General features: G+C 47.9%; 1 protein-coding gene across 1 annotated transcript in view; it reads left to right on the forward strand.

Moving 5' to 3' along the window:
* The first annotated feature begins 11,966 nt into the window (after positions 1 to 11,966).
* The window catches only part of LIX1 (limb and CNS expressed 1), a 180,592-nt gene continuing 171,525 nt past the window's right edge, over positions 11,967 to 21,033 (forward strand). Inside the window, exon 1 of the mRNA XM_083151743.1 lies at positions 11,967 to 12,311. Within this exon, the coding sequence (XP_083007869.1) occupies positions 12,230 to 12,311 (82 nt within the window). The 5' untranslated portion in view covers positions 11,967 to 12,229. The remainder of the gene's footprint in view (positions 12,312 to 21,033) is intronic.

Genomic DNA, 21,033 nt, shown 5'->3' on the forward strand with positions numbered 1-21,033 from the left:
CCATGGGGACAGAGCCAGAGGAGGCAGTAACTGGTGTCTGATTCTGCAGGTATGTCCGTAATATGAGAGGGTGGGGTAAGTGTTAATGAATTAAAACTGGTTTGGGTGATCTGTGGGGTGTGTCTACATATGATGCTGTATATATGTGTGTGTGTGTGTATATATATATATATCTCCTATATATTTGGCTACATCTGTCACTCAAAGTGGGTGTCTGTGTCTATAACGCTCTGTTCCTGGACTTTCCTCTTAATGTGTGATTGCCTTCATCTGTGCTGAACACCTTTCTGAGAAATTAACCTGTTTAAAACAGGTGATGGCAATCATACATTAAGGGGAAGTCTAGAAACAGAGCATTGTGTCCCTCCTGGAGAGGGTCATGTTGGGAGGTATGTGACAGAGGGCAGTATTCAATGCAAATATTCTCCGTGCACGGCGAGCATTTTTTTTTGCTCGCCGTGCACTCTCCGTGTTCCGGAGGGCTCGCTGCCACTCCTGCTCCCACTATTCAACGTTTTTAAGACTCGCCGCCACTCGCGGCGAGTCTTAACCCCTGCAGCGGACGAGCGTCCGCGGCAGGGAGCTGTCAGGGAGCCGGGGGACGTAGCAGCCAAGAGAGATTAAAGTCTCTCTTGGATGCTGCAGGGGATATGGGGTGGGGAGCAGGGCTCCCCTGGACCCAGGCAGCACAGGCTGCCCCCCCTATAGCCAGCGGGGGACCCAGTATTCACTGTACCCGAACGTGCTTCGGGTGCAGTGAATATATGAATATCTAATGAGCGGCTCGAGCGCTCCGGCCCCCTGCTGGCTGCACTGTGTAAAAAAAAAAAAAAAAAAAAAAATTTAAAAAAATATTTTTTTTAAAATTAAATATATATTCATGTGCTATAGGCACATGAATAAAAATAACATGGCCCTTCACAGAAAAAAAAACCTGATTTTTTGACACCAAAATTAAAAAAAAACACCCTTTTAGTTTAAAAGTTCACATTCCTGCTCTCCATCAAAAGATGGAGAATTTCTACACGGAGAGAGACGGCGAGAATCACTTAGAAAGACGGAGAATATTTCACATTGAATAGGGTGGCTCGCCTTTGGAGAAAAAAAACCTCTCTCCACGGCGAAAAAAGCACAAATTCTCCACAAAACACAGAGAACTTTTCTCATTGAATACTGCCCAGAGAACCAGCCCAGTGAGCCCACAGACAGTGCAAGACACCCACTGCCTTCCCATGTTGCCCAGCACTGCTACTCCACAGCCACCCGGTGAGCGCCCCCCTCCCGCGATTTGCGGCAAAACCTTCCCCCCCCCTCCCGCGATTCGCGGCAAAAACACCTGCTCCCCCGCGACCCCCCCTACCGCGATTCGCAGCAAAAACACCCCCGCGACCCCCCCTCCCGCGATTCGCTGCAAAAAGAACCCCCCCACGACCCCTCCCGCAATTCGCGGCATAACCACCACCCCGCGACCCCCCCCTCCCGCGAATCGCGGCAAACCCTCCCCCGTGACCCCCCCCCCCGATTCGCGGAAAAAACACCCCCCGCGACCTCCCTCCCACGATTCGCTGCAAAAAGAACCCCCCCGCGACCCCCCTTTGCACGATTGGCGGCACCCCCCCTGCGACCCCCCTCCCGCGATTCGCGGCACCCCCCCCCCCGCAATTCGCAGCAGCCCCAGGATTAAATGGCACATGCAAAACACTGACATGGCTATGGTCGACAATGAAAAAGGTTGACATGAGTTTTTGAAGATTTATTTTTAATTTTTTAATTTTTTCATATTCATTGTCATGTGTCGACATGGACACCAATGAAGTGGCACACTTATGTCAACATTTACATGTGTTGACCTTTCTGTGTTGATTTTTCTTGTGGCGATTCGCGTCACACCCCCCCGCAACCCCCCCTCCCGGGATTCGCGGCACCCCCCGTGACCCCCCACCTCCCGCAATTCGCGGCAACCCCCCACCGGAACCCCTGTGAACCCCGCCCTCCAGCGATTCGCGGCACCCACCCCCGCGACCCCCCCTCCCGCAATTCGCGGCACCCCCCCGTGATTCGCGGCAGCTCCAGAATTAAATTGCACATGGAAAACACTGACATGGCTATGGTCGACAATGAAAAAGGTTGACATGAGTTTTTGAAGTTTTTTTTGTCATTTTTTGAATATTTTCATATTCATTCTCATGTGTCGACATGGACACCAATGAAGTGCCACACTTATGTCAACATTTGCATGTGTTGACCTTTCTGTGTTGATTTTTTTCTTGTGGCGATTCGCGTCACACCCCCCGCAACCCCCCCTCCGGCGATTCGCGGCACCCCCCTGCAACCCCCCCCCTCCCGCAATTCGCGGCAACCCCCCACCGGAACCCTCATGAACCCTGCTCTCCTGCGATTCGCGGCACCCACCCCCCGCAACCCCCCCCCCCTCCCGCAAATCGCGGCACCCCCCGCGATTCGCGGCAGCCCCAGGATTAAATGGCACATGCAAAACACTGGCACGGCTATGGTCGACAATAAAAAAGGTTGACATGAGTTTTTGAAGATTTATTTCATTTTTTGAATGTTTTCATATTCATTGTCATGTGTCAACATGGACACCAATGAAGTGGCACACTTATGTCAACATTTACATGTGTTGACCTTTCTGTGTTGATTTTTTCTTGTGGCGATTCGCGTCACACACCCCCGCAACCCCCCCCCCCCCCCCCCCGCGATTCGCGGCACCCCCCGTGACCCCCCACCTCCCGCAATTCGCGGCAACCCCCCACCGGAACCCCTGTGAACCCCGCCCTCCCGCGATTCGCGGCACCCAACCCCGCGACCCCCCCCTCCCGCAATTCGCGGCACCCCCCGTGATTCGCGGCAGCTCCAGAATTAAATTGCACATGGAAAACACTGACATGGCTATGGTCGACAATGAAAAAGGTTGACATGAGTTTTTGAAGTTTTTTTTTTCATTTTTTGAATATTTTCATATTCATTGTCATGTGTCAACATGGACACCAATGAAGTGGCACACTTATGTCAACATTTACATGTGTTGACCTTTCTGTGTTGATTTTTTCTTGTGGCGATTCGCGTCACACCCCCCCGCAACCCCCCCGCGATTCGCGGCACCCCCCGTGACCCCCCACCTCCCGCAATTCGCGGCAACCCCCCACCGGAACCCCTGTGAACCCCGCCCTCCCGCGATTCGCGGCACCCAACCCCGCGACCCCCCCCTCCCGCAATTCGCGGCACCCCCCGTGATTCGCGGCAGCTCCAGAATTAAATTGCACATGGAAAACACTGACATGGCTATGGTCGACAATGAAAAAGGTTGACCTGAGTTTTTGAAGTTTTTTTTTTTCATTTTTTGAATATTTTCATATTCATTGTCATGTGTCGACATGGACACCAATGAAGTGCCACACTTATGTCAACATTTACATGTGTTGACCTTTCTGTGTTGATTTTTTCTTGTGGCGATTTGCGTCACACCCCCCCCCCCACAACCCCCACTCCCGCGATTCACGGCACACACACACACACCTCCCCGCGATTCTCGGCACCCCACCCCGTGACCCCCCCTCCCGTGATTCACGGCACACCCCCACGACCCCCCCTCCCATGATTCGCCGCAACCCCCGCCCCGTAACCCCCCCTCCCGCGATTCGCGGCACCCACGCGACCCCCCCTCCCGCAATTCGCGGCACCCCCCCGCGATTCGCGGCAGCTCCAGAATTAAATTGCACATGGAAAACACTGACATGGCTATGGTCAACAATGAAAAAGGTTGACATGAGTTTTTGAAGTTTTTCTTTTCATTTTTTGAATGTTTTCATATTCATTCTCATGTGTCGACATGGACACCAATGAAGTGCCACACTTATGTCAACATTTACATGTGTTGACCTTTCTGTGTTGATTTTTTCTTGTGGCGATTCGCGTCACACTCCCCCCCACCCCCCCCCCGCAACCCCCACTCCCGCGATTCACGGCACACACACACCCCCCCGCGATTCTCGGCACCCCACCCCGTGACCCCCCTCCCGTGATTCACGGCACACCCCCCGCGACCCCCCCTACCATGATTCGCCGCAACCCCCGTAACCCCCCTCCTGCGATTTGCGGCAACCCACCCCGCGACCCCCCTCCCGCGATTCTCTGCAATCCCTCCCCTCCCGCGATTCGCAGCATCCACCCCCCCACAACCCCCCCTCCTGTAATTCGCGGCACCCCCCGCGACCCCCCCTCCTGCAATTCGCGGCACCCTCCGCGACCCCCCCTCCCGCGATTCGCGAACACCTAAGTTGCAATACAGGGCATCTTTCATACAATTCTAACCATATTTCTCATATACAAACGTTCACAAATTAAGGGGGCGCAGCCCCTTACGACGGTGTGAAGAGCGCCCGTAGGGCGCGATGAATCACCTAGTATATATATATAGTGTGTGTGTGTGTATATAGGTTTGCATACTGTTTATATGTATGCTATGTGTAGGTGTGCTGTCTGCATATATGTTGCCTTTATGTTTGTATGCTGTCTGCAGGGCTGGCTCTAACTAGGCTTTAAGCAGCTGCCTATGGCATGGGATCTGTGGGGGCACCACTGATTCTGCTTATCACAAAATTAAGGATGTATATGAGGAAGGTATGCTTGTACTTAATCAGAACCTGCTTTATTGGCCATGTATACTTATATAGGATTTGGATTGCTGTGCAACAGACAGTTAGGTAACAGTTAAACAGTGACCGTACAGATATACATAACCCCTAAAGGTATACGCTAGATGTACCCTGGGGATTATAGATGCAGGGAACATATATTCGCCGAGCTGCACAGCACCTAGGCAGCCATCAGCAGCACCACTGGTCATTGCAACAGCCAGGTAGGTAACAATATATTCTGCGACTGTACAGTTATCACACAGGGAACACATACCCGCCGAGCTGCACAGCGCCTAGGCAGCCATCAGCGGCGCCACTGGTCATTGTAGCAGCCAAGTAAGTAACAATATAAGCAGGGACAGTACAGTTATCACACAGGGAACACATACCCGCCCATCTGCACAGCACCTAGGCAGCCATCAGCGGTGCCACTGGTAGTTGCAACAGCCAGGTAGGTAACGGTTTAAGCAGAGACGGTACAATTGTGCAATGTACTAGACAGGGGAGACACAGGGGTACATATGGAGTGGCACAGTTCCTTGGCAGCTATATTGTGAAACCATCTTGATCATGCTGCTCAACAGGCCATCTCCCCTACAGCACTCCAAAGCATAGTTGCCTACCCTCCTGTATTCTGCAGGAGACTCCCTCAAATAGCAGCAGTTTCCCTCTCTCCCTCATTAGGCTAGCAATCTCCCTCATTTCACCTAGCCCACAATACACTTACATTTTTGGGGAAAAAAGGAATGAGAGACAGACACATTTACATTGAATCATCTGCACCATTTCCCAGCACTTAAGCAAGTATAGTATATCTTACTAACTGCTTTGGGGCTCATCTACATTTGGATATAAGTCATTTTAGAAGATTCCTCTCAGATGTAGCAGTGCACACTAATGCTTCTGGGTGCTGCATTCACAATCTTTTTTTTCACAATCTCTCCATATATGGAACTAGACACACCCTTTGGGTGGAGCTTGGCAGGCCCCTTCAATGGGGCACTTTGCAAAATTCTACTACCAACTATAATCTCCTGAAACTAGTTTTTAAATGTAGGCAAGTATGCTCCAAAGAGTCAGCCAGCATGGATGGATCCTGAGGCTGTACTGCTCTAAGGCTAGGGGCGTGTCGGGCACTGATTGGAGCCACGGCTGGATAGAGAGCCAGCGTGTGTGGAGGGGGGAGTCCGTTAAGCCGGGTGGGGGGGGGGGGGTGGAGAGTCAGTAAGGCCTAGGGGTGGAGTTGAGCCATCTCTGAGTCGAGGTCCACTGCCGCTGCCCCTTGATATTGAAGCCATACCTCCTCCTTGGGGGTTCACCCTGGAGCTGGGGGTAGACTGACTCCTCATCCATCATTTTAGGCCTGGAGTCCCTCTGCTGTGCGCGCCGAGCATCTGGCGTCCGGGTGTAGCAGCCGCAGCCTCCCATCCAGCCGAGGGTCCTGCTGGCCAGGATGGTGTCACCGCGCCTGGGGCTCATGCCGGGGCCATGGCTGTGGCACTGCCTGAGACACTCGGCGCTCCCGTAAAGCTCCTGCCCCTTTTGTCGACACACCCTCCTCTGCCTCCCCCTCATCCTCCTCCCCTCCGCATGCAGAAATAATAAATGTATTTGCTCCCTTGCAGTTCAGCATGGTTTGTCCACGATCATTGTATCTATTATCTTTGATTTGCTATCAACTTAGAATCAGGCCCATAGAGTTCTGTAAGCACCTTCCCATTTAAAGGGGGAAATTTACTAAGATGGGAGTTCTATTTCAGATGGGATGTTGTTATGGGCAACCAATCAGAATCTACTTATTTATTCAGCACCTTCTGGAAGATAATAGATAGTATCTGATTGGTTGCCCATAGCAATATCAATCTGAAATAGAACTCCCATCTTCCCCCAAAGAATTTTCGTTATGGACACTCCTTTTGCAATAGGAATACAATATCCTTACTCATTGAGGGATTGGCAACAGCAGACATTCCAGCTATTGTTATATTAAATCTCCAAGGATGAGGCGATGAGTATTATCCGAAATACATCTGGACCACTAAATGTCCATCCCAATCACAAGTAGTGATTCACTGGATGAGATTGTTCTCAGCCAATAATACACACTGTAGATGATAAACACACATTTCAGATGACACATTGTGCTGGGAAATAATAAAGAAGGTCAAAATGTTCAGCAGATACATTAATAAAGCAGCAAATCGGAATTTAACTGCCATTAACGTAGCACAGTTTAGGAAACGACAGTTAACCTTTTCCAGTCCAAATTTTTTTCTGGTTTAAATTTTTTTTTTCTGGTTTAAACTAATTGTAATTCGATTTTTTAAAATAAAAGAATGGTCTACATTGAATGTTGTACGATTTTAATGTTCTTATTTTAAAGTGGCTCACCATTGGATCTGCTACTAGCGCTCGGGCTGTTGAGACTGACTAGACGTTGGACCTGAAAGGGTTAAAAAGCCTATGGGTTGTTTTAGCAATGTCTCTATTTTATCTCTTGTCTAAGGGGGTATCAAATACATTGGGACAATAAAAACAAGCTGAATTTTGACCCATGGTCATTATTTTAGAATGTAGGCTCTCATGAGCATGGCCCTCTTCCCTCATGTGCATGTGCTTTTCCTTCTATTACTTAACCATCTGTGATGGCACCAAATCCTGTGGTTTTATGACACTGATACTTATTCAGTGGGCAGTATTCAATGTGAAATTTCGCCGCGTGCAGCGAATCCTGTTCAGGATTCGCTGCACACTCGCTGTGTTCCGGAGGGCTGGCTGCCACTCGCTCTCTCCGTATTCAATGTCGGAGGGGCGAGTTGCCCCTTGCGGCGAATCTTAACCCCTGCAGCAGACGAGCGTCCGTGGCAGGGAGCCATGGGATGGTGGCAGGCAGGGAGATTGAAGACTCCCTGCCTGCCCCAGAACGTATGTGGGGGGGAGGTGGGCTCCCCGGGACCCAGGCAGCACAGGCTGCCCCCCCCCCAGAGCCAGCAGGGGACCGGGTATATTCACTGCTCCCGATCATGCATATGTAATGATTGGGTGCAGTGAATATATGAATATCTAATGAGCGGCTCAGCTCCCGGCCCCCTGCTGGCTGCTCTGTGTAAAAAAATTTTTTTTTTTTAAATTAAAATATATATTCATGTTCTATAAGCACATGAATAAAAATAGCATGCCCCTTCACAGAATAAAATTCCAGATTTTTTGACACCAAAATTAAAACAAAAAAACTTTTATTTTAACAGTTCACATTCCACTTCTCCATGAAAACATGGAGAATTGCTACACGGAGAGACACGGCGAAAATCACTTAGAAAGACGGCTAGAAGTGCACGTTGAATAGGGTTGCTCGCTTTTTGAGAGCAAAAGTCTCTGTCCATGCGAGAAAAGCCGCAGGGAGCCTTTGGACAGCGGCAGGCAGGGAGATGGAAGTCTCCCTGCCTGCCCCAGAACGTATGTGGGGGGCAGGTGGGCTCCCTGGGAGCCAGGCAGCACAGGCTGCCCCCCGGGTGAGCCAGCAGGGGACCGGGTATTCCCTGCACCTGATCGTACATATGTAATGATCGGGAGCAGTGAATATATGAATATCTAATGAGCGGCTCCCGCCCCCCTGCTGGCTGCTATGTGTAAAAAATCTATATATATTTTTTAATTAAATATATATTCATGTGCTATAAGCACATGAATAAAAATAGCATGCCCCTTCTCAGAATAAAATTCCTGATTTTTTGACACCAAATGTAAAACAACAACAACTTTATTTTAAAAGTTTACTTTCCACTTCACCATGAAAAGATGGCGATTTGCTACACGGCGACACACGGCGAAAATCACTTAGAAAGACGGCAAGAAGTGCACGTTGAATAGGGTGATTCACTTTCTGACCCAAAAAATCACCTTCCAGGGAGCCTGAGGACAGCGGCAGGCAGGGAGATGGAAGTCTCCCTGCCTGCCCCAGAACGTATGTGGGGGGCAGGTGGGCTCCCCGGGAGCCAGGCAGCACAGGCTGCCCCCCAGGTGAGCCAGCAGGGGACCGGGTATTCCCTGCACCCGATCGTGCATATGTAATGATCGGGAGCAGTGAATATATTAATATATAATGAGCGGCTCCCGCCCCCCTGCTGGCTGCTATGTGTAAAAAATATATATATTTTTTTTAAATTAAATATATATTCATGTGCTATAAGCACATGAATAAAAATAGCATGCCCCTTCTCAGAATAAAATTCCTGATTTTTTTACACCAAATGTAAAACAACAACAACTTTATTTTAAAAGTTCACTTTCCACTTCACCATGAAAAGATGGCGATTTGCTACACGGCGACACACGGCGAAAATCACTTAGAAAGACGGTGAGAAGTGCACGTTGAATAGGGTGATTCACTTTCTGACCCAAAAAATCACCTTCCAATGCGAAAATAGCACAAATTCGCCGTGAAACAGGGCGAATTATCATCAATGAATACTGCCCATAGTGTTATAACCAGAAAATATTGAGAAAAAAACTTTAAAACTATCCATGTAATGTCAATACGTTTCTGAGAATACTTTACGTCAAAATTAATTAGAAAACTAGAAAGTAGATTGTTAGAACTGGATACAATTTCACCTTGATTGGCAAAACTGCTTTGATTCAACTACACAATTATCTTACAGGGAATGTATGCAACTAAATAGACTTTATTAAGTAAGGAGAATGTTAAGTCAGTAATAGTTGTTAGAGTAGTTTGCTTTCATAGCAAAAGCTATACTGTGACCTCTTAATAAATATGGGGCGGAGATACGGAATGGTTACTGAGACTAGAGCGGAAGAGACAATGAAGAATTAGCACTGCTGGGAGGAAATGCTTACGGTAAAACATTTTCTTTGATGGTTCAGTGAAACAATATACTCAGCAATTTAACAGATTAAATAAGAACTGTTTCATGCTGTTGACTTTGAGCTCTGGAAAGTGCTGCACAGTCCCTGGAACATAGCTGCTCGGGCTCCCCTCTAACATTATCATTCTAGCCTTAAGCATAACAGTATTTCCTCTGTCCATTGACTCAAGAAATTCACTTGTATCCATAAGCACACTCTAGGGACAGAAGAACAAATTATGTACTAAAAGCTTGTAGTTCTGTCTTCAGCCTGAACCCCTGGTGGAGCTATTCTACTGCAGCATAAATAGACTATAAAAACTTTTTTTTACCTTGTGTTGTTTTTTTTATAAAACTGTATGCCTTATACAGCTCAATCTGATCACTGTATTTGGCTATATCTAGATTTGTATTATTCTATGTCCAGAACCTGGTCTTCTATGCTCTGGTACCTTTGTTTTGATTGTTTGCACCTGTTTTTGATAGGGGGCACCCATAGAGGGACAAAGTGACGGCATTGCAGCTGTCGGGATTCCGGCGTCGGTATTTCAACTGCTGGGATTCCGACCGCCGGCATATTGACCACATCCCGTCCCATCCAGCAGTCACCTGTGAGACAAGAGTGATTACAACCTCCCAGTACAGTCCAGGCTGTTCCACAGTGGCTAAGATTCCTACAGTAATCCGGTCCATTGATTGCAGGCTGCACCCACTTTCAAGGAGTGCACACCTTCAGCACACACAAGTAACAGCATCTCCCTTCCTCGCCATGATGCCCCCACTGTCATTTTATTCTGTATCCACCCCTTGTTGGGCAATAGGTTAAACTTTAAAGTGTACCACACCCCCCCCCCCCCCTATTTGTGGCAGTATAACGAGTTGCGAGTCAGAATCCGGCCTCAAATCTGATTTAAAACAAGAAAGATCAATAATTTTTTTTATTCAAACAAAGGCAGTTCCAATTCCCTTTTCAGGTATTAGGGCGGGATGTACTATGCTAAAAATGCAGTAAAACCTTTTTTTTCAGGGGTTTTACCGCATTTTCTAATATACCTGGCCGCCATGTCATCGCAGGGCAGGGTATCGCCACCTTATGGTGGCAATACACTATAGAAGCCTATGGGCTTCTATCGTCGCCCGTGCAAACCTTCCAACTCCACCGACCCCTCTCCCAATGGCTTACCTTCCTGCAGGTCCTCCTGGATGCGGAAGGTAAACCCCTCCTCTGCCTTGCAACGCAGCCAGACAATGGGCAGGTGGACACCCTGCACACCACATCACAGGTATTGCGGGGGTCCTCCGTCACCGCACTGTGATGCTAGCCGCATATGTTAATACATATGCGCTAGCATCGCTGCGGTCTAGCGGCGAGGGTCGGCGACGTATTTTAATGCATCATACCTCCCAACTGTCCCTATTTCCGTGGGAAAGTCCCGTTTTCTGGGGACGTTCCTGCCCGGGGCCACCAGTATTCCGCTCAGGGGGGGGGGGGGGGGGGGCAGTTGGGAGTCCCCCCAACCTGAAGAGAATAGATGCTATTCAGCACTGCTGAGGGATGGAAAATGGGGGCGTGGCCTTAGAAAGTATCATCCCATGTGCTGAGGCCATGCCCCCTTTTCAGGCACGCCTGTCCCGTTTCTGACAGGACACAAGTTGGGAGGTATGCATCCTGCCCTTGTGTATAACATAACATAAATGCATATAGCCATATATCGTCAATAAACAAAATGCAGACAGTAATTACTTTCCTTAGTAGAGACATGTACACAGACCTGGGGGTCATTCAGACCTACTCGTAGCAGGCCGAATTCAGTTCCCCGGCCAGTGGCAGGGGTCTGCGCATGTGAGAATATGCGCATGTGCAAACCCCCCTGTGCAACGGCGTTCGTTAAGTGAGGGAAGGGGGCGGGTAGGGGGAGAAAGCAGGAGAACGCCCAGCATTTTAAGGGTGTGCCCATAGAAACGCTGGCGTGTCAAACTGCCAATGCATGCTTGGTGCAGATGGCTGGGGTCATATGCTGTCACCACCTGCCCTGAATTCAGAGGAAAGTGTTCTCCAGGGCATTTGCTGTTACCTCTTTGCTAGGTAGCAAATATACGCTTCCTAGCGAACAGGTGTGAATCAGGCCGCTGGTCAGTACTGTAATAAATATACAGATACACAACATCACCATAACTCCATTCTATTATTAAATTTCAGTAAGGAATTCTCAGCAACATTTGGGCTGTTTAACTTCACCTTTTTATTAAAAAAAAATACAAATTTTATAGCAAATTACAGAATTAAAACACTGTATAATTTGTACATGGTTGAACATGCAGAAAAGGATAATACCAAGACCTCTTTGTTTCCTCTTTGCAAAGTAGTGAAAGTGCTTGAAGAGAAGAAGAGAAGAAAGCTTTCCTATGGCTGCTTGCACTCCCTGGCCTGTAGGTGGGTGTGTTTCCCAGAGAGAAGACTTGGAATAGATCTGTCAGCCAGTCATACAGCTAATTAGCTCTGCCTACAACAAAGATAAGCAAGCCAGGGAGGAGGACCCCCGAGGGTCTTTAGATTCTGGCCTTTGCCTGATTGGCAGATGTTAAAAGAGATTTCTCCATAATCCACTGCATCAATGAACTACACACATTCAGCAGCAGTGGGATGGGATAATTCAGGCATGAGGATATTTCTGCTGCAAGCAGCTGCAAGGGTACACAGCTAACATGGACAGGACATTGGACTCTCTGCAACTCCTAGTCACCCAGGTGCTGCCTCAGAGTGACCCCAGCATGGTGTTCAGAGACTGTAAGTATGGGACTGGTTGTGGGATGTAGTGTGATTCATGCTTTTCTGTTCAGCATTGTTGCTATAGAGTTGCTTTTATGAAACCACATGTAGCATGAAACGAAGAGAATGCATACACAATGCTGTGTAGGGTACCATATTTCCCCATAGATAACATGTCACTTGCTAATTCCAGTTTGTGCCTTATTATGTCTGTTTTGACAATCTGTTGCATAATTGTACCCTTTTGTATATTGTATGTATTTTGATAACTTTGAGTGACACATGCAGGTATTTCAAACTACCTGTAGCCCCCCAGATGTTGTGTAACTACAAGTCCCAGCATGTCCTGTCAGATAAGACTTGCAGTAATCCTCAGGGAACCAAAATAGGTAATCTCATCATGAGTGGTATATATAACCAATGGTTTATTTGTTGTCTCCTATTTGTATAACAACTCAGTAACTTCATAGAACTGTGGTTTGTGGTAGTGTTTTGTTATGCTTTGTTTCACATTTAAGTAATCATTGTGGACACTGGATAATTTGTGGATTGTACGTTTAAAAATGGTATAATTTGTCTGACAGTTCGATAGGCAATTTGTAGTTCTGCCACCAACATGGTATTGCTGGACCTTGTAGTTCCCCTGCAGCTGTATAACTTGTTTTGTTTTATTTCAGTTCACCAGACTTAGATGAAATACTGTACTTTTTTTTTCTATGCAGAACACAAAATTTATGCATACACAGTATACAAATCCATCAAGTGGCATATACAGTATTGCCCTTATTCTAGTTCACTCGCAAAGGCAAATTCCTTCTCAAATGGAAGAAAGCATGTGCACTGCAGGTGGGGCAGATGTAACATGTATAGAGAGAGTTAGATTTGGGTGAGTTATTTTGTTTCTGTGCAGGGTAAATACTGACTGCATTATTTTTACACTGCAATATAGATCTCACTATGAAGTACGACCCCACCCAAATCTAATTCTCTCTGCACAAGTTACATCTGCCTCCCTGCAGTGTACATGGTTTTGTCCATTTGAGAAGGAATTTGCCTTTGCGAGTGAACCAGAATAAGGGCCTATGTGTATATATATATATATATATATATATATATATATATATATATAGTGCTGGGTTCAACAGATGTATGTGTATATCTATCTATCTATCTATCTATCTATCTATATATATATATATATATATATAATCATATGGGGGTGTATTTCTAAAAGCTTGGAGAGATAAGATGGTGAGAGATAAAGTACCAACCAATAAGCTCCTAAATGGCATTTTTATAGCAAAGCCTGTACAAGTTGAGGTAAAAGCTGATACTGTACGCTGTTTTTTAGTTCTCACGATTTTATCTCTCTCAGAGCCTTGATAAATAACCCCCATTGAGAGATAACCAATATTTTACTTCTCTGAAGCCCAGCTATACAAACAGATTTACAGACAGATATGATATCACTCCTCTCTGATTATACACTTTGTTCCCAAATATCTGTATTTTTACTGCCATTACGAAAATGTAGACATAAGACACGAATAACAGTATGTTTAGTAAGTAATCACTCTCTTATTGTGCCTATTAAATACTAATATCCGTATGCCCCCAAGCTCAAAGTGGGAGATGTTTCTCAGCTGCAGCAAATAGTACATTAGAGTTAATGAAACCAATATTCTCCTCATGAGACTCCCCAGGATGTGTATGCTACAGAGTTACACAGAGATAATCTGGGGGATTAGTTCATGTTAGATATGTTTTTGTTTAATATGTATATAGCAAGAAGCGTTTGACAGCACCAGCAGCAGTCGCCTGGGAACTTTATAAATGGAAGTAGTAAGCGCTCAGTAATAATGTATGATCTGCCAGCAGTGTGCACGTGACTATCCTTATTACCAGCACCATGCTTATGTGGAAGTGGATGCATGTGCCACTTGTGCGATGTAAAACACATGGTGTACATAGGATATAATGGTAATGTTACACCAACATTTTTCTCATTAGGTATTTACTGCAGCAAGTAACCTCTTTCAGGCTTCTCAGGAGCATTCTAGGCTTCCGTTCATAGGGTAGTGGTGTAATGCAGCAGGTCTCTGGTTCTCAAGGATGAATTCCAGCTTTTGGTTCTGCTCAGTCCCCATATATACTGCAACTTCCCCTACTCTGCACAAGCTTCACATGTAACGCAGAACAGCATAGGACAGTCATATCCTTGCATTTATTGGCTGTAACTTAAGTGGTGGATGAGAACTTTGCAGCACTGAGGAACACCTGTGTTTTCTAATATCTTACAGATGCATTGAGGTAAGTATACTCTATAGCTGTGTACACACGGGGGCGATAGGGGCTATAATCGCTGGGAATATGGTCGCAGGCGACCATATTGCCAGTGGTGGAAGTGTGCCCCGGCGATAAATCGCCGGGTGCGCGCTCCCGTTTTCAGCCCCATTGTAATCGCTGGTCGCAGGAGCTTGCTCCTGCGACCAGCTAATTACCTCTGCGGCTCCCCCGGCAGAGGTTCCTTTTCATCAGCGACCATCTCTGGTCACTGATGAAAAGGAGACACTGGGCAATATATTGCTCAGCCCTATATTGCAAGCAATATAGGGCTGAGCAATATATCTCCCCCCTTCGTGTGTATGGGGCTTATGACTTTATACGGGTACGCATTAGATGATTTTTGTTAACAATATCATTAAATCTATATTAATGGATATCTTCTACTGTGTAAGCACTATGGGGGAATTTACCAAGATGTGTATTCTACTTCACATGTGATGCTGCTATGGGCAACCAATCAGAATCTACTACTTATTTATTTAGCACCCTCTAGAAGATAGTAGATAGGATCTGATTGGTTGCCCATAGCAACATAACATGTGAAGTAGAATACACATCTTAGTAAATTCGGTACTCTTTACCTAGAAGGGCGCCCACGATTTTGATCGTGGGCATCGTTAGTAAAAAAAAATCGCGTTGGTCGCATCACATGCGACCAAAAAATCGGGTGCGATGCGACCGACGCGATGCCCGCGATTTCCCATAGGGAACAATGTTAAATGTCCCAATTGACCCGATTTTCCTGTTCAATGTCTCAATTGACCCTATTTTTCCATAGGAAATTATGTTAAATGGCCCACAGAGGCCAAATAGCCACCCTGAAGTGTGAAGTGGCCCCCACAGTTGTTAACACCACCCCACGATCAACGTGAACCCGAAGCGTGGCGAGCGCAGCGAGCCCGCGAGGGGCGGCGGTACGCGTCCTACGACCTTTTCATACCCCCACTATCCACGTCGGCGTGGAGTTGAGAATAGATTAGTGTGGCGAGCCACCGAGCCCGAAGCGTGGCGAGCGGAGCGGACAGCTGTGAAGCCCGCGAGGGGACGCGTATACCTGTGAAGGTGTCCGCGTCCCCTCGCGGGGCTCGCCACGCTTCGGGCTCGGTGGCTCGTTGCGCTCGCCACACTTTCTATTCTCAACTCCACGCCGACGTGGATAGTGGAGGTATGAAAAGGTCGTAGGACGCGTACCGCCGCCCCTCGCGGGCTCGCTGCGCTCGCCACGCTTAGGGATGACGTTGATCGTGGGGTGGCGTTAACAATTGTGGGGGCCATTTCACACTTCAGGGTTCCTATTTGGCCTCTGTGGGCCATTTAACATTGTTTCCTATGGAAAAATCGGGTCAATTGAGACATTGAACAGGAAAATCGGGTCAATTGGGACATTTAACATTGTTCCCTAGGGGAAATCGCGGGCATAGCGTCGGTCACATCGCATGCGATTTTTTAGTGCATGCGATGCCCGCGATGGGCGCCCTTCTAGGAAAAGAGTACCGTAAATTCCCCCCTATATCTAACATTGCGTGCTCCCACGGGTCATTAGAAACCCCCTCTATCATCTGTACATGCAGCTCAATCCTGAATATATCATTCACAACCAGGGCAGCCGAGAGACAAGCTAAGACCCGGTAAAATTTTTGGGGCATGGCCTAATCGCGGGAGGCATGGCTACCTCCACGCTTAGGCCATGCCCCCAAAATGTTTAAGATGGGTGAAAAAAATGCTAAAATCGAGGGGGGAGTGTTTTTGCCCTCTCCCCCCTCAGCAGCAGCACACACCTAGAGCATGTGCTGTGCTGACAGCTGAGACTGCAGTCAGTACAGCACATGCTGCTGCCGGGGAGGGACAGTGGGGGAAGGGGGGTCAGACCAGGGCCCCCGCCAAGCCCCTCCAGCAAGCCCAGGCCCGGGGTAGTTAGTAAGCGCCCCCCCCCCCCCCTATTTCAGCAGCCCTGTTAACAACAGCTACAGTATATTGCTGGATGTGGCCACTGAACCAGTGGTGTAAGTGTATGTAGTAATGCCTTTTGGAGAGATAAAGTGACTGGGGATAAACTACCAGCCAATCAGCTCCTAACTGCCATGTTACTGCTGTGTTTAAAAAAACGACAGAAGCTGGATGGTTGGTACTTTGGTTGTCTCAACTTTATTTCTCTGTAAAGCTTAGTAAACAGACCCTTAGAGATGATTATAATGCCCAGAACAGTTTGATGTCATCTCACTTAAAGAGATCCCAATAGCAAATGTGTTAGTTATAGAGGGGAGTATCCCTAAAAATCAGTCTCATGCCCCTTACACACGGGGTGACTGAGCCACCGTGCTGAGCGATGCTGCTTAGCACAGATCGCTCAGCACACATCGATACTGCTTAGCATAGATTGCTCAGCACACATTGATGCTGCTTAGCAGACCGTTCATCACACATCGATGCTGCTTAGCACAGACTGCTCAGCAAACATCAATGCACAAGCGGTGTGCTGAGCGATTGGGCACAGTCAGTGTTCTCTGGTGAAAGTGTTCTTGTGAGAGAACACTGGCAATGACTAAATATATACTGCATGCAGATCTAGTCAGATCACTTATAAATAGGGCAACAATCGACCTGTATCTATGCCACAGAGTTTTTTTTGTGCAAAAAAGGCAGGACCTCACCATTAGTCCCAGCAATAGAGGTTTCCCACTGGTCCCACAGGTTTGGCTGTGTAGCAGTAGATATAAGTTGTAAAATAGATTACGTCTACCATACACGCCCCCCTCCAAAAAACAAAACAAAAAAAAACCAAGAAAGACGAAAGTAATAAAATAATTATCTGTGAGAACTTCTTTTGGTACTTGTTTCCTAGCACGGCGCCCATCTCGTTGATTGTATGCCTTAAGTTTAAGGTACTTAAGGCATACAATCAACGCGATGGACCCGTTTTTTGTCAATCACCAGCAAATTTGCTGGTGAAAGAGAAAATCGCGTTGATCGCGTCCATCGCGATCAATGCGATTTTCCCATAAAGATTAATGTTAAATTATTTTTAAAGTGAAAATCGGGTTGATTATAATGGCTCGCGATGCGATCAACGCGATTTTACATAGGTGACAATGTGAAATGGGCCAATATGGCCGATTTCACATTTAATATGGTTAAAAAGTATGGTTAACGCCACCCCACTATTGACGCCAACCCGAAGTGTGGCGAGCGCAGCGAGCCCGCGAGGGGCGGCGGTACGCGAGGGGCGGCGGTACGCGAGGGGCGGCGGTGCGCGTCCTCCGACCTTTTCATACCCCTACTATCCACGTTGGCGTGGAGTTGATTTTATAAAGTGTGGTGATAGGAGTGAGCCATCGAGCCCGAAGCGTGGCGAGCGGACGCGTATACCTGTGAAGTTATGCGCGTGCGCTCTCCACGCTTCGGGCTCGGTGGCTCGATGCGCCACACTTTATAAAATCAACTCCACGCCGACGTGGATAGTGGGGGTATGAAAAGGTCGGAGGATGCGTACCGCCGCCGCTTGCCACGCTTCGGGTTGGCGTCAATAGTGGGGTGGCGTTAACAATGGGGGGGGGGGCATTTCAAACATGAGGGGGGCTTTGGTATGAAAATGGGGGGTTTTGGGGCTTTTTACATTGAAATCAATGTAAAATCGGGTCTCATGGACCATTTTACATTGATTCCAATGTAAAAATCGGGTCGATCGCGTCGATCGCATCGCATGCGATTTGGTTGGCATGCAATGCGATTGACGCGATTTTTCAGACCCGATTGATACAAGTAAAATCGGTGGCGCCATGCTAGGAAACAAGTACCCTTCTTTTCGATATGTTGTGATTAAAGGTTTGGGTACTTGTGTATTATCACGACGCCCATCGCGTCGCATAATAATGGCATGCGATGTGACGCGGTTTCCATGTTAAATGCTCACCCAGACCCGATTTTTAATTGTATCCCCACCCTGATGGTAAGGTAATGACAATGTTAAATGCCCCCCCACTGTTAACACCACCCCACTATCAACGCCAACCCGAAGCATGGCAAGCGTAGCGAGCCTGCGTCCGACCTTATCATACCCCCACTATCCACGTCGGCGTGGAGTTGAGTTTATATAGTGTGGCGAGCGCAGCGAGCCACCGAGCCAGAAGCATCGTGAGCTGATGCGCATTACTTCACAAGTATTACGCGTCCCCTCGCAGGGCTCGCTGCGCTCGCCACACTTCGGGCTCGGTGGCTCGCTGCGCTCACCACACTATATAAAGTCAACTCCACACCGACGTGGATAGCGGGGGTATGAAAAGGTCGGAGGACACGTACAACTGCCCCTCGCGGGCTCGCTGCGCTCGCCATGCTTCGGGTTGGCGTTGATAGTGGGGTGGCGTTAACAATGGGGGGGCATGTGAACATAGTCATTACCCATCAGGGTGGGTGTATAATCTAAAATCGGGTCTGGGGGGTCATTTCACATAGTAATCAGGCATCTGGGTGCCTGTACAATAAAAAATTGGGTATAATCACGTCTCATTGCATCGCATGTGATCATATCGCATGCAATGCGATGCGACGCGATTTTGAGGTTGTACAATGCCCTGCGATGGAAATTGGGGGCGCCGTGATAATGCACAAGTACCAAGGTTTGTGAATCACTCTGGGCTGGCCGCTAAGCACTGATTATGGTAGTTTATAGAGAATCAGTATGCACCAAACTGCTTCATAAAACCATTACACGCCATCCTGTATTCCCCTACACCACACACCATCCTGTATTCCCCTATACCACACACCATCCTGTATTCCCCTATACCACACGCCATCCTGTATTCCCCTACACCACACGCCATCCTGTATTCCCCTACACCACACACCATCCTGTATTCCCCTACACCACACACCATCCTGTATTCCCCTACACCGCACACCATCCTGTATTCCCCTACACCGCACACCATCCTGTATTCCCCTACACCACACACCATCCTGTATTCCCCTACACCGCACACCATCTTGTATTCCCCTACACTGCACACCATCCTGTATTCCCCTACACCACACACCATCCTGTATTCCCCTACACCGCACACCATCCTGTATTCCCCTACACCGCACACCATCCTGTATTCCCCTACACCGCACACCATCCTGTATTCCCCTACACCACACACCATCCTGTATTCCCCTACACCGCACACCATCCTGTATTCCCCTACACCACCCTGTATTCCCCTACACCACACACCATCCTGTATTCCCCTACACTACACACCATCCTGTATGCAGGGCTGCCGAGAGGGGGGGGGGGGGGGCAGGTACAGTTTACCTGGGCCCAGGCCTGTCAGGGGGGCCCTGACCTGGGCACACACACATTTTTTTACATTTTGGTGGTGAGTGCACCAGGTCTGAGTGCGCCGGAGTCAGCTCTTTGGCAGCGGCGGCAGGAGCGCGGACGTGGGCGGGTGTGGGATCAGCAGAATCACACAAGTCCTTCTGAGCGGTATTCCGCTCTCTGGCTCCAGGGCCTGCTGAGAGCCCACCACGTGACTCAAGAGTTTACCGTGGCTCGGCGACAGGAGGATACTTTGGGTAGGTAGTCCCTGGGGGCTGGGACAGAGAGAGGCCTCCTCCCCTGGGAGTACCAACCACTCCGCAGCATCCGGCTCATACCGCGCCCCACATTCCCATCCCAGCAGCAGCAGGTGCCAATGCCATGTCTTCAGCCCAGCAGTCCCAACCCATATCCAGGTCACTGTGTTCCAAAGTGGAAGGTGGGTGGCTGGGTGCTCTGTGTCTGCTGCCTCCCAGCATGGTGCTGGGGATGAGACCCAACTCTGGAAGTCAGCATGTAACTCCTGGCAGAACATGTACTGTAACTCCATGGCAGAGCATGTATCCCCTGGCAGAGCATGTATCCCCTGGCAGAGCATGTAACTCTATGGCAACAAGCATGCTAATCCCTGGAAGATCATGTATTCCCTGGCAGAGAATGATAACCCCTGGCAGAGCATATAAACCCATGGCAACAAGCATGTTAACCCCTAGTATCAACCATGAAACCCATAGCAATGAGCATTTAGGTAAGCAGAACTTATGTGGCATAATATGTGCGGAATTATATGTAATAGGCATTACAGTGTGTGGCATAATATGTAATGAGCATTACGGTGTGTGGAATAACGTGTAACGGGCATTACATCATGTGGTAAAATACATCATAGGTATTACGGTGTATGGCATAATGTGTACTGTGCGCTACAGTGTGTGGTATATCGTGTAATGGGCATTATGACATGTGGTATCATATGTAATGGGTGTGTGATGTGTAATAGGCATTACGGTGTAAATTTTTGTTGGCTGTATATATGTATGTATATATATATATATATATATATATATATATATATATATATATATATACAAA

Source organism: Crinia signifera, chromosome 1, assembly GCF_055691185.1.
Source record: "Crinia signifera chromosome 1, ASM5569118v1, whole genome shotgun sequence".
Lineage (NCBI taxonomy): Eukaryota > Metazoa > Chordata > Amphibia > Anura > Myobatrachidae > Crinia > Crinia signifera.